A 12,909-nucleotide genomic window follows, 5' to 3' on the forward strand; every position below is an offset into this window, starting at 1 on the left:
TGATACAAGTCAATAGATCTTCAGAATTATTTCATAATAAGTTTGCCTTATTTTCTTGTACCGATTCAAGAGGAAAACTTTATTTTATAAGAAGATGATCAATTAATGTACATTTATGTGTAACTGTCAATTTATTTATGTTTATCATAAATTTTACGAAAGACTTGGGTTGATTAGGTATAGGGTAGTTAAAAAACTAAGAGAGAAAAATATGAATTATGGACGGTGATTTTGAAGAAATAATATTTTTTTTTTGGTAAAAAGATTTAAATGGTTATTTATATATATATATATAATAAATATAATATAATAATTTAAAATATAATGTATTTTAATATTTGATTAATGAATTGATAATGTAATGAATAAGATAGAGAATGAAATAATATTTGATTTGTGTGGGATATTAAAATAACCCAAACTGAACAAGTTCTTAAACTTTATAGCAAATGAGAGTTATTTTTTTCGGACATTGATATTTTTGTTCCACACTCAGATATAACTCAAATTTTGTCCCAACTAATAAATACAATTATATATAACACATTAATTATTCTTTAAATTTTATAAAAAAAAATAAGTTTATTTTTATAATAATATAAATTTTAATATATTACAATATAAATTATATAAAAATATTCTCGATTTTATTTTATTTTTAGAGAATATACTAAAATCGATGTCGCAGAAATTCCTCGCAACCGAACGGAACGATAGTAAATTAAAATTTCCAAAGTATAACAAGGTAAAGATGTTAAATGCACTCTTTGCTGATGTGCCATATAGTCATCCATATTCATAACTATTCATCCATATTCATAACTATTCGAAGAATATATAATTACATGCATGGACATGCTTATAGTTGCATGACTAACAGAGAGGAATCCATTATTTTGAATTGGGATGGGCTTGAAAAAAAATTTAGTAGGAGCTTAAAATAATAACTAGAAAATTTTGAAAAAAAAAACATGTATAAAAGTAAAGTTTTACAATTTTTTTAATAATTAGATAAAAAAAACAATGAATTATATTAAAAAAATTTAAGAAATTAAGGGTAATGTCATATTTCTACCGAATTTATTATTATTTTTTTTTGGTGGACTTCAGCCCATCCGAGTCCCAACATAGATTCGTTCCTGTAATTAACTCGTCAAGCAACAAAAAAAAAAAAAAAAAAAAAAAAAAACCCTAAATTTTTTATCCAACAAAAAAAAGTTGTTTGGCCCTCAACGAACAAGTTCACGACTAGATGCATGGGTAATGGGTTAGTACAATAGTTGTTCATTTTTTATCCAACAACTCACAAGTTGTATTTCACTGTTTCAATTGTCTATATATTTTGGTTTAATTAGTACCTAGCTAGAGAAGTGACGCAAATGATCGAATAGTGTTATATTTTTGTAGCTATATATCAAGTTATTAATATATTATAAAAGTAAAGAAAATGATAGAAAAAGCCAAACTGACATGAAATAAAATCAAATGAATTTGGCTCCAACAACAGAGATAGAGTATAGAGTCAGTCGTACGTAGATTGATCTTTTAGAGAATTTGGGGTTTGCTTTCCAAAAATATAGAAACCCAAAATAAGTATAATTTTACGTAGGGACAATCTTGTATTCCACAAAAGAGCTGGAGATCATGTATGGAAGTTGAATTTGAATCCCGGCCAAGAGAGAGAATATATATTAATTATAAATAAAAGAAGTCCCCCACCACCAACTGCCATGAAAAGTTATTATCATCATTCATCATCATCATTATCATCTTCTTCATAAAAATGAAAAGCTCTCTAAACTAGTTATACGTTAAATCATGGCGGGGGGTTTCATTTCATAAAATCTAAAAAGTAACTCCAATGATCTCTTCCCAATGCTACTACTTCCGACATCTATCTTAATCTTTCTTGTCTCATTGTCCCATGCGCAACCCATTTTATAAATTAAATCCATCCTCATAACAAACAAACAAATATCTCTATCTTGCTTTTTTGTTTTATTTAATATATGGGTTTTAGTCTATCAATACAATTGATGAATTCAAATTATAGAAAATCAAAAGAATAACTCATGTCCTTATAATTATGGATTCGAGTCGAATCATTTAAATAATAAAAGAAAAAGATAGTTTGTGTGTTCCTCCCTGATTAGTGATAATTTGTTTAATTAGTTGAATATTAATTTGAAAGGCTTGAAAAAATAAACCATGCATATAATATATATACGTGGAAGAATAACTTTGCTTTGCTAAAAGCTCATTGATTTCTACACTCTTCTTCTTTTTCTATATATATTTATTGTATATTCAATTCGTAAAAGAATTTATTCATATTCTAAATCTCATTTATTTAATTAGTATTTTATTATTTTGTCTTAGTCAAGAAGACTAAATAAATAAATATTTGGCAATATTAATTAGCTAGCTAGCTAGCTAATTGAACAGTTGAATTATACTAGTTTGAATATGACTTCCACTACTAATTTGTATGAGCAGGTATATATAAGAGTTTTTCTACTATTAATTTTTTCTACAAGCATATAATATAATCATATAAATAAGAAGAATCAAGATTAACTATAGTAATTCAAGTGAAAAAAATGGTTCCTAAAAATTAAGATATCAAAGATTACGGATTAAAAAAAAATCAATACAAAATTTGTAACTTAGGTGTAGAAAAAAGTTGCATATATTCATAGATAACACCAATAAATTTTACGGTAAAAATGGTTGCATATATTGATATATCAACTTACGACGATACTAAATTTTGTATAGTTTAGGTTTCTTTCATCATAGATAACACCAAGCTTCTGTTTATATATGTTTGATCAAGTTGATCATGGAGCATTAAATCGCATGTCTCATTACAAAATAAAAAATGTATTGGGTGTGAAATTAAACTTATACATCAATTATAGAGTAAATGTTCAACTTTATTACAAAATTCCATATCTTCTCAAACAAATACTTAAACGATACGTTTCGTCTTCTAAAAATCGAAATATGTACATTAAGAGCTCTTTTGATATGTTTTTTAATTTTATTTTAATCATTATCTAAGATATCACTATCATTTTAACCACAAATAAGTTATTAAATCAATTAACATAATAAAATACCCTTATACTTTGATATTTATTAAATTTAACGTTGTAGTAATTAAACAAATTAACACAGACTATTAATCATAAAAAAATACTCTCAAATAACCAAAGATCAAACCACCTCTAATTTCACTTAGCGTAAAAATTTCTAACTACAATTACTGTTTTCCTATTAATTAAGTTCATAGCGATATGGATCGCATTTGAAGTGTAATCACAGTACATTTGGTTCGGTTAATTTAAATTGTACGATATGGTTTTTCCATGTGAATAAAAATGTTTTTCACTTTAAATAAAAATAGAAAAAAAAAGAAGACGAAAACGCAGACTTCTTTCTTTTGTATATTTGAGAGAAGAAAGGGCAATTCCCTCCTTCAAAAGAGAACCCAATTCTTCCCCCTTCCTTTATTTGCACCGCATTTGTTCTCTTGAATCTCTCTTTCTCTCTCTCTCTTTCTTTCTTTCTCATCTGAAATTCATCACAGAGGAGAAGGAGAGAGAAAAGAGAATGTTCCATGCAAAGAAGCCGGCGAGTATGAATTCGAGTTCACATGAAAGAGCCATGTGTACTGTTCAAGGCGACTCTGGCTTAGTCCTCACCACCGATCCCAAACCCCGACTTCGCTGGACCGCCGAACTCCACGAACGCTTTGTAGATGCAGTTTCTCAGCTCGGAGGACCCGACAGTAATCAAACCCTTCTTCTCCGTTTCAACTTTCAATCAATAATAATCTTCTTTCTGAAACATGTAAACTAATCGAATTCTTCTTCTATAGAGGCCACCCCCAAGACAATCATGAGAGTCATGGGAGTGAAAGGTCTTACTCTTTATCACCTCAAGAGCCATCTTCAGGTACTTCACATATATCTAATTAAGTATCGAATATTTTCTTCTTTCCTTCCTTCTTATTTGTTGATTATCAATTTCCCCAAATTTTTATTTGTAGAAATTCAGGCTTGGAAAACAGCCTCATAAGGAATTCAGTGATCACTCCATGAAAGACGGTTAGTTTGATTAATTTTCAGTCTAAAATCATTATTAAATTGATAATCTATAACTCAATTAACAATAGTTTTATATGCAGCTTCAGCTTTAGAACTCCATCAACGAAATTCAGCTTCTTCCTCGGGATTAATAGGACGTAGCATGAATGAGTATGCACCCTCTTTTAGGTTTTAATTTATAAATATTTTAGGGTTTTGATGATTTTGTTTTCTTTAATTTGGTGTAATTCTTTCTTATGATGGTGATAATATTAATTCATAGCAGTAATGTTCACATCACTGATGCAATCAGGATGCAAATGGAGGTGCAGAGAAGATTGCATGAACAACTAGATGTAAGCAAGATGAGTTAATTCTAAATATTCATCATTTTGCCCTAATTTTTCTTTTCAATGAAATTGTTTTTTTTATTAAATAATAGGTGCAGAGACACCTTCAGCTGAGAATTGAGGCTCAAGGAAAATACATGCAAACCATCCTCGAGAAAGCTTGTCAGACATTAGCCGGAGAGAACATGGCGGCGGCCGCCGCCGGAAACATGAACTATAAAGGAGTAGTTGTGGCGGATCAAGATTTCGGTCCCCAAACAAATTTTCCCTTGATTCAAGACCTAAACATTTACGGAGGAGGTAACAACGATCAAAACCATCATCAACAACAACAACTCGAGCTTCATCATCAGAACCACATGGAAAGACCGGCCCACCTCGATGGATTCATGGTCCAAACAAACAACTTAGACGGCGGTTTCATATCACTTGGTAAGAAGAGACCAAACCCTTATAGCAACAACAATAACAACGGGAAAAGCCCCTTAATGTGGCCAGACGAAATTCGCGGTCTACAAGACCTAGGGTCGGCAGTATCGACTCAAGATGATCATTTCAAGATCGAGACGGAGAATTCGAACCATCACCACCACATGACGGAGATGTTTGACACCAAACCGATGCTCTCCGACGACTCCATGGGAGATCAAAAGAAGTTTGATTCGTCAACAAATAAGCTAGACCTACGACATTCCCCAGCAAGAAGAACAATTATTTCACATGGAAGAAGCTCTCCTTTCGGGTGATTATATATATATAATTACATCGATCTTTTGTTAACATTAATTAAACTACTGTATGAACATGAATTGTTACTTAATTTCATAATAACTCAGTTTTTATACATTGCATTGTTCTTAATTAATTACCAGTTAGATTAAAAATCTTTTCCATTTTCGTCACACATTATAATTAAATTGAGAAAAAGGAGAGAATGGCAAAGCATGCAGTCTCTTTATGATCTCATGCATGTGTCTAAGAATCATAGGTAGGTAGCTATATAGATGTTATATATATGGTTGCTTAGTCAAGATGTAAATTCCAAATTTTTGCTTTATGAACTTTAATTAATTAGATGAATATAAATGATATAACAGTGCTTTAATTTACTCACTTTTATTTGTGTTTGGTTTTAAAAAACATAAACATTACTTTATAACTAATGGTTTGAGGGACAAGAACAGCCCTAGCTATAAGTTTGTTTGTTTTAGGTTTTCAATAAGAACACTAATGTTAATCCCAATTGTGTTTTATAAGTTATACCAATCATTGCATGGGTAAACTGTTGTAACACTTATGATTTGTTTTGAAATATGCCCACGTAGCATTAATCAAGCTAATTAGTTAATTCCCATGATTTGGCATATAATATAAACAAATTAATCTCTTTTTGTATAGAGATAGGGAGAGAGATAGAGACAGTAAGATAGACAGAGACCTAGCTTCCCCAAATCTTTTTGGTCACATGAAGAAAAGACAGCCAAAAATGGATCCAATCTTGGGCAAAACCAAGAAGAGGAGAGAGAGAGGATGAGATGAGAAAAGCAGAGAGAGAGTTTAGTTTAGTATAGTATAGTAAATTAAAAAGAAGAGGGAATATTATATATATATAGAACGGGCACTCACTCCCACGCATAAATATTACAGATATCGAGGAAGCTTCCATCTTTAAAGAAAGCACGGACCAGCAGCAAAAAAAGTTGCATATATTGCATTGCATGGTTCTATTCTATTCTTCTTCAAAAAGCTACCCAAATTCATCATCATCATCTCAATCTTATTCATGCACCAATATATATCACTTTTTTTTTCAGTCAAATAGATTTTCTAACCGCCAAATAAACATTTAGCGGACAATCTAGATTAAGTTTCTGAATTCATTCCTATATATTAGGGTTTGTTCTATATTGGTTATTTGAGAGGTTTTATTTTAGATAAAATTTCAAAAAGTTTTGTTTGATAAGAATAGATGTTTATTTGAATTTGAATTTGTTAAATTATTATAATGATTTTTTATATTTAAATTTTGAATTTTATAAAAATAAAATAAAAATATTTTAATTAATAAAAAGAGTAATTTGATGGTTTGATCAAACAAGAAGGGATCAAATCTTTGTTTAGGAGATCCACTTTCTCCTTAATGATTTTCAGTTTTGCTATCCTGCCCAAAGGCATATAATGAAATTGATGTGATAAATAGAAAATTGATAAAAAAAAAATCATATCAAACTATCTCTTAAATAGGATAGGACAATACCATAAATAACTCATTGTTAGAGCTAGTTTGATATTTTATTTTTTTTTGGGGGTTTTATAACATTTTCTTTTTCTATTTTAAATATTAATTATTAATTAAAGAATAATTTTGATAGTTAATTGATAAAAAGTGATTAAATGAATGAAGTGATTGTTAGAGTGATGATTGAGTATGTTTTTAAATAAAATCTAAAAAAAACCCTAATAATCACTACTAGATCAAACAAGGCCTTGAAGTTACTTACCCTTACCAACATCAACAACAATCTTATAAGTAATTAAATATCTCCCCCCCCCCCCCCTAAGTATTGGGAATAATATGTGATTTAAATAAAAATAAAAATAAAAAAGAGAAAATGAAGCAGACACGAGTCCCAAAGCAAAGGCGATCCCCACATCGGATAGACGACACACACGTACATCGGATTCTGTTTCGTCCTTAATTTGCGTATCAAAATCCTCTTCTTTCCCAAGCTGACGTAATCCTTAATGTGCGCTCTTTTTCTTTTTCTTCTTTTTCAATTACATATTTCTTAAATTCAATTCATTTTAAGCTTTACTATCTATAATCAATTTATCAGCATTTTGGGCTTGTTTGATATGGAGTTATTTGAAAATGTTGATTAGGAGAGTTATTTGAAATTAATTCAACTTATATTATTTTTATTTTTATTTTTATATTTAAATTTTATGATTTTTTTTGTGTGTAAAAATAGTGAGAATATGAAAACTAGTTACTGCTAAATTGAGTTATTCTGATTGGAAAGAATATATGGGTGATAAAATATTATTTTGAAACTTAACAAAGCTAAAAAATTTTATAATCTAAATATCAAATTATATAACAATTTATAAAACTAAAATTCTCCATGAAAAATATATAACTTTGAACCAATTGTATAAATTTATTTAATATATATATATATATATATATTTATCTTGAATTTAAAAAATCAACCATTGTTATTGTGTTATATAGAGAAACAAATTTGTTATATATTTTTTTAAACATTGGGTTATTAAAACGAGCACTTTCTCCACTCCAAATGCAATTGAATAAAAATCTTAACCCCATGTCACTTGGGCTTGGGCCTCTACAATAAAACCCAGTTACCCAAGTAAATAAAATAATAATTACACTTTTCTTTACCTACTTCAAGAATAAATAAGTAGATTAAATCAAAATAAATTACTTCTATTCAAGAAATAAGCAAAGCCTATCAAAAGAACATAAGCAAATGGGATAATCCTTAAAGGGTTACTTATGTGAAGACATTGTTAATGTGAATTGAAAAATAAACATTTGGATTGATTAGCTAGCTTAATTATTAAAGGAAAGTAAAATATTGAGTAAGGTTAAAACATCATGACTTATATATATATTGACAAACATAGTACAATAGAAAGTTACAATGCATCAAACTGACAAATCAATAATATATATAAGACACAAACCCACATAAACTAGGTCAGATTCATAATGTGGGCTTAGTTCTTAAAAGAGAATAATTATATATAACTCACAATTACTCCTTCAATTCCTTAACGAATCCACATTAATTTGTTATACTAAGCTTTGGAGTCTCAACATCGTGGTCGCCTTCTTTCTCCTCAAGATCGTCGAAGTTTGCCATCGCCTCGTACCCATTTTTCTCGGGATAGACTTTGATAATGTACAAGTACAAACACATAATAAGGACAACACAAACAATCAAGTACCAACAAAACTCAAGTGTGGTTAATGCTTTAGCCCTTTCGAGTGCTTCATTCGTACTACACCTCACCACATAATGGGCTTCCTCCAAATGCATGAAACATCCTTTGGGCATTAACGCCTTTGTCCAAAGCATGATTCCCATGACATTGTACCATACTCCCTGAAAAGCTATGCTAAAAGACCTAACAAAGCTGATTAAGAAACTCTTACGGTATGGAATACCAAGGATAGTTGTAACCAACGAAACGAGAATGAGAATCTGAAGGAACCAATGATAATGACCCTCCAACCCCATGTGATCTGTCGAGTGGAGGTGAAAGAGGATGTACTCGGTCCAAAAGGCCACGACTCCCAACGCGAGAGTCATGGCGTATTTGGAACTGGGACGTCCGATACGATCCAAGATCACTGCGAAAGCTGCGTAAGTGAATATGGTCAAGGAGATGGAAGCGTGCTCGAAGTTGTGGAGATGAGTGGTTGGGATTGTCCCATCCGTATCGAACGGTTGGTGTTTCACAGGACCGACGAAGAGTTCCATGAGAATGGACATCGTGCTACCTAGCATCATGAAGTAGAGTTCACCGTACCTTGATTTCTTGATCGGGAAGAATGGAACCGCGGAATATGAGTTCGGGTTGCGGGCATGGAGCTTGACATGGTTTATCAATTGCCATATCCCAATGAGGAAGAAACCAAGGCCAGGTAAAACATGACCAATCAAACTTCCCATGTTGGTATTCTTAAGAGACAAAGTTGATGAGGTTTGTTTATTGTTATCCCTTTTGATCTTGTGTATCTTACAACATGAGGATTGTGGTATTTATATAGGAGTTGGGGAAAAAATAGGATTCTTGAAAAAAAAAATGTTCAAATCAAGCTAGCTAGTTAATTTCTTTCTCTATTGGATCAAATTGTATCGAACAAGGAACACATGCATAATGGAAGGCTTCTATTTAAAGAATAAGTTAATAGTTTCAAATGACTCAAATGATACATTAATAATAATAATAATAATAATCTAAAGTTCCTTTAACAAGTTTTAAGCTCAAAACTTCATAATTAATGATACCCAAATCTATAATTTTGAAGTATTCCATAAACAAACAAATGTGATTTGACCTAGCATCTAGACTCCAAATGTGCCTGTACAAAACCTATTTGTCTAAATGAAAACTGAAATTTTATTGTAATTTGTTGCATTGACCTTTTTTTCTAAGAAAATCATGAACATTTTCATTGAAGGATTAGATTGTTAGTAATATTAGGTTAAAATAGTAGTATAAATGTAACAGAATAATTAATCGAGAATCTCGTTGATTAAATCGTCTTCATCAAGGACAAACGATTGTGCGGGAATCCATATATGTTTCTCTATTCCAAAAAGGGTCAATTACCAACCAAACAAGAATGAATAATGTTGTCAAGATTTAAACCTTTTGAATCAACTTGAACAAATGTTATGCATGACCCAAATTCTGTTTCAGGAATAATAGTTGCCTCATCAGGTGCTTCTTCAACCACATGAATGTCTTGTCTTAACTTCACCATAATTTTTGATTCTTTAAGATTCGAACCAAGTGAGTACAAACTCTTGCATCTTCCCCTGTCTTTAATTTCCTCACCTTTCTTGACAATTTCAGCATATTATCAAGACATAATATCCATCCATAACATAGCTTGATTGTGACTAATATTTCATCAAGTCTTGACAAGATCTTTTGTCCTAGTTCTGTTCTTCAAGAACTATTCTTGACGGATCTTGCAGGAAGGAATTGAAGGAGGGAAAGAAGATTTTTACCAATTTTGCACACCACAATCAGAGCAACTCTCATATCGTTGTCACTATCCCAACTCGCAATAGATGAAGAACACAATACTTTTGAGTGTTATAAGAAGATATTACAAAGGATAATAGTTAAGAATGAGGATAAGAATCAATTGTTACTTATAATAACTATTCATATCCTCATTTGATTGCATTGTCTTATATATATTTATACAATGATTCTAAGCAACAATAGACTAAAATATTAACTAATATACCAACTACATACACGTGACAGAATGTTGCTCCACCATTTGGTTTCGTTTTTCTACTCTTCGATAGTATGGATGAAGAAGAGAGGAAAACTTGCTCCACCATGCACTGAATTCTCATTAATAACGTCTTAAAGTTTGCATGAATGAATGAACATGACCAAATTACAAGAAAGGAGCAAGATCTTAATTGCATCACACAAAGAGAATGCCATTCCTATTATAAAGGATAATATTATTTGAAATGAAAACAGAAGAAACAAAACCAAAAGTTCAAATTACAAGACAAAAAGAAAGAACATCACACCTTATTATTGGGGCAGAAAAATATATGATTATCAATCAGCAAACGAAAGGAGCTTCAGCGTGATCATCGCAACAATACAGACCAGGACGCTGAGTGAAACCTTGTTTCTTCAATATAGTCCTTGCCTTCAAGACAAGTTCTCGGTTAGAAACCGGGCCATCTGTCTCGGCTAAAATGGTCTGAATCGCATTACTTAAAGCCCCATAAGCTTCACTAGCATTTCCAGACGGGCTAGCATCTGCAGAAGTTTGATCAGTCTGGCAGCCACTAATCAATATGCCATTATCAGGAAACGACCTTTTCGTTGCACCTGCATAAACCTCTTGTTTACTCCCAACATGAGTGTCCATAGCCGGCTTCGCATAACTCTCATCGTTATCGTCAAGTTTCTGTTTCAGGAATTCCTGAGCCAAACCACCAACAAGACCCATAAACCCACCACTTTCACCTCCTTCACCTCCACCTTGAAGTTTCTCCATTATCACTTTCATGAACTTCTTCACCTTAGGACTAGCGTCTTCTCCAAATACGTCGAAAAGCGTCGGCCTCAATTTCCCAACATCTATATCATCTTTTCCTGTCTTCTGCTTCAGCATCTCGATCAAAGTCGAAAGAGGCAATGATTTGCTGTTAACGTATTCCCAGTCTTCTTCATATCCCGATTCGATTCCTTTGTTGTTAATCTCTTCTCCCCCGCGGTTATGCCCACGGTCGTGGCTAAGTGCAGAAGGGACGTGAAATCCACGTGACTCAATCGCATCTTCAACCTTTTGATGCAAGAAGCTACGGAAACCAAAACCGCTTGATGACTCTTCAACTTCACGTTCGGTCTGATCATCTTTCTTGCTGGTACTCTCACCAATTTGCTCCTTGGCTTCATCTATAAGACCACCACTGTGACATGAATCTGATATGATTGTAATGTAACAACCTTCTGGCACTTTGTCTACAAACTCTCTGAAGTCATCATCTGTAAGAACACGCACGAATCATTCAATATATAAGAACGAACTCATCAAGACAGATGAGAATTCCGCAATTCAATTATACGATCTATAACAAATCCAATCACTCCGTTGATAATAATACCAATCCTAATGTAAGAAATAGTAGATCGGACTAAGTAGATTAACCGTAAGTAAAAGAATTCATCAAGAGACAAATGAGAATTCCGCAATTCAATTACGATCTATAACAAATCCAATCCTAATGTAAGAAATAGTAGATCGGACTAAGTAAATTAACCGTAAATATAAGAACTCATCAAAGACAAATGAGAATTCCGCAATTCAATTATGATCTATATATAACAAATCCAATCACTCCAGTTGATGATAATACCAATCCTAATATATATATAGATATAGATAGATCAGATCAGATCAACAGAGAGAAAATACCGGTGATGAGATTCATGTCGCAGGGAACGATGCATTCATCATAGCCGGTATCGTCATCTTCTCCAGTCTCGGCAGGAAGGCGAGTTCCATGACCGCTGTAGTGAAAAAAGAGGAAATCGCCAGGTTGTGCCGATCGGATGAGATCGGCGAGGGATTGACGAATGTTGCGGCCAGTGGGCTGGGAATAGGAATCGTCAGTGTCGATAAGAACAGTAATATCATCTTCAGAGAAGCCAAAGCGATTGACGAGAGATCTGTGCATGCGTTTGACATCGTTAATACAACCTTTCAGCTCAGCCTTCGTTCCCGGGTAATTGCATCCAACCAAAACTGCTTTCTTCCCCATTTCTAACTTTCTCTCTCTTTCTCTCAATGGTCAGTTTCTCTTCTTTGTTCTTCCTGGTCGATCTATATTATAATCCCCCCTCATAATAAAAGCGATGAATATTATTATTATTATTGGACACATACACGATACATACACGACTTATCCATAAACTAATTTAATTATAATTAATTTATTTTATTCATTCCCACTACTTCAGACTAGTTTGATTATCATTTTATAATCTACTAAACGTTCAAATTACTCTTCTTATGACTTTAATAATTAACAAATGGGTCCTTAAAAACGGATTAATTCATATGGCCAACTAATTTATTTAATAAATTAGCATTTAAATCCCTTTTTCCTGCCAAGCACTGTCGGCAACGGATAAAATACAGTACAAGTATTGCTTAAAGACTTGTA

At 32.1% G+C, this 12,909-nt stretch overlaps 3 protein-coding genes across 6 annotated transcripts; 1 reads left to right on the top strand and 2 right to left on the bottom strand.

Moving 5' to 3' along the window:
* The first annotated feature begins 3,508 nt into the window (after positions 1 to 3,508).
* Positions 3,509 to 5,334, top strand: LOC124925649 (myb family transcription factor IPN2-like). 3 transcript variants are annotated; one of them, XM_047465715.1, is made up of 6 exons: positions 3,509 to 3,793; positions 3,884 to 3,960; positions 4,055 to 4,112; positions 4,193 to 4,262; positions 4,405 to 4,447; positions 4,534 to 5,334. In XM_047465715.1, exons 1-6 carry the CDS (start codon positions 3,616 to 3,618, stop codon positions 5,185 to 5,187), a joined length of 1,080 nt encoding a protein of 359 aa, XP_047321671.1. In that variant the 5' UTR covers positions 3,509 to 3,615; the 3' UTR covers positions 5,188 to 5,334. The 3 variants fall into 3 exon arrangements, with proteins under 3 accessions (XP_047321671.1, XP_047321669.1, XP_047321670.1); XM_047465713.1 differs by having other exon boundaries at positions 3,510 to 3,793; positions 4,375 to 4,447; XM_047465714.1 differs by having other exon boundaries at positions 3,511 to 3,793; positions 4,378 to 4,447.
* A 2,714-nt stretch (positions 5,335 to 8,048) lies between these two features.
* On the bottom strand, positions 8,049 to 9,195 carry LOC124925987. Its single transcript, XM_047466138.1, has one exon. The coding sequence runs from the start codon at positions 9,142 to 9,144 to the stop codon at positions 8,254 to 8,256; it is 891 nt and encodes a 296-aa protein (XP_047322094.1). The 5' UTR covers positions 9,145 to 9,195; the 3' UTR covers positions 8,049 to 8,253.
* Positions 9,196 to 10,616: 1,421 nt separating this feature from the next.
* LOC124925638 (metacaspase-4-like) lies at positions 10,617 to 12,560 on the bottom strand. Of its 2 annotated transcripts, XM_047465701.1 has the most exons (3): positions 12,159 to 12,560; positions 10,759 to 11,728; positions 10,617 to 10,668 (listed from the first exon to the last, which is right to left on the bottom strand). In XM_047465701.1, exons 1-2 carry the CDS (start codon positions 12,502 to 12,504, stop codon positions 10,794 to 10,796), a joined length of 1,281 nt encoding a protein of 426 aa, XP_047321657.1. In that variant the 5' UTR covers positions 12,505 to 12,560; the 3' UTR covers positions 10,617 to 10,668; positions 10,759 to 10,793. The 2 variants fall into 2 exon arrangements, with proteins under 2 accessions (XP_047321657.1, XP_047321656.1); XM_047465700.1 differs by having other exon boundaries at positions 10,647 to 11,728.
* Positions 12,561 to 12,909: the final 349 nt, after the last annotated feature.

This window comes from Impatiens glandulifera, chromosome 2 (genome assembly GCF_907164915.1).
Source record: "Impatiens glandulifera chromosome 2, dImpGla2.1, whole genome shotgun sequence".
Taxonomy (NCBI): Eukaryota; Viridiplantae; Streptophyta; class Magnoliopsida; order Ericales; family Balsaminaceae; genus Impatiens; species Impatiens glandulifera.

What these genes read in the sequence shown, in the direction of transcription:
- LOC124925649 (XM_047465713.1), top strand. Translation starts at nt 3,616, where the DNA reads ATGTTCCATGCAAAGAAGCCGGCGAGTATGAATTCGAGTTCACATGAA. An exon ending in TGATCACTCCATGAAAGACG is followed by an intron (nt 4,113 to 4,192) that starts GTTAGTTTGATT and finishes TTTTATATGCAG; the next exon opens with CTTCAGCTTTAGAACTCCAT. An exon ending in ATAGGACGTAGCATGAATGA is followed by an intron (nt 4,263 to 4,374) that starts GTATGCACCCTC and finishes ATTAATTCATAG; the next exon opens with CAGTAATGTTCACATCACTG.
- LOC124925987 (XM_047466138.1), bottom strand. Translation starts at nt 9,144, where the DNA reads ATGGGAAGTTTGATTGGTCATGTTTTACCTGGCCTTGGTTTCTTCCTC.
- LOC124925638 (XM_047465701.1), bottom strand. Translation starts at nt 12,504, where the DNA reads ATGGGGAAGAAAGCAGTTTTGGTTGGATGCAATTACCCGGGAACGAAG. An exon ending in CGACATGAATCTCATCACCG is followed by an intron (nt 11,729 to 12,158) that starts GTATTTTCTCTC and finishes GTGTTCTTACAG; the next exon opens with ATGATGACTTCAGAGAGTTT.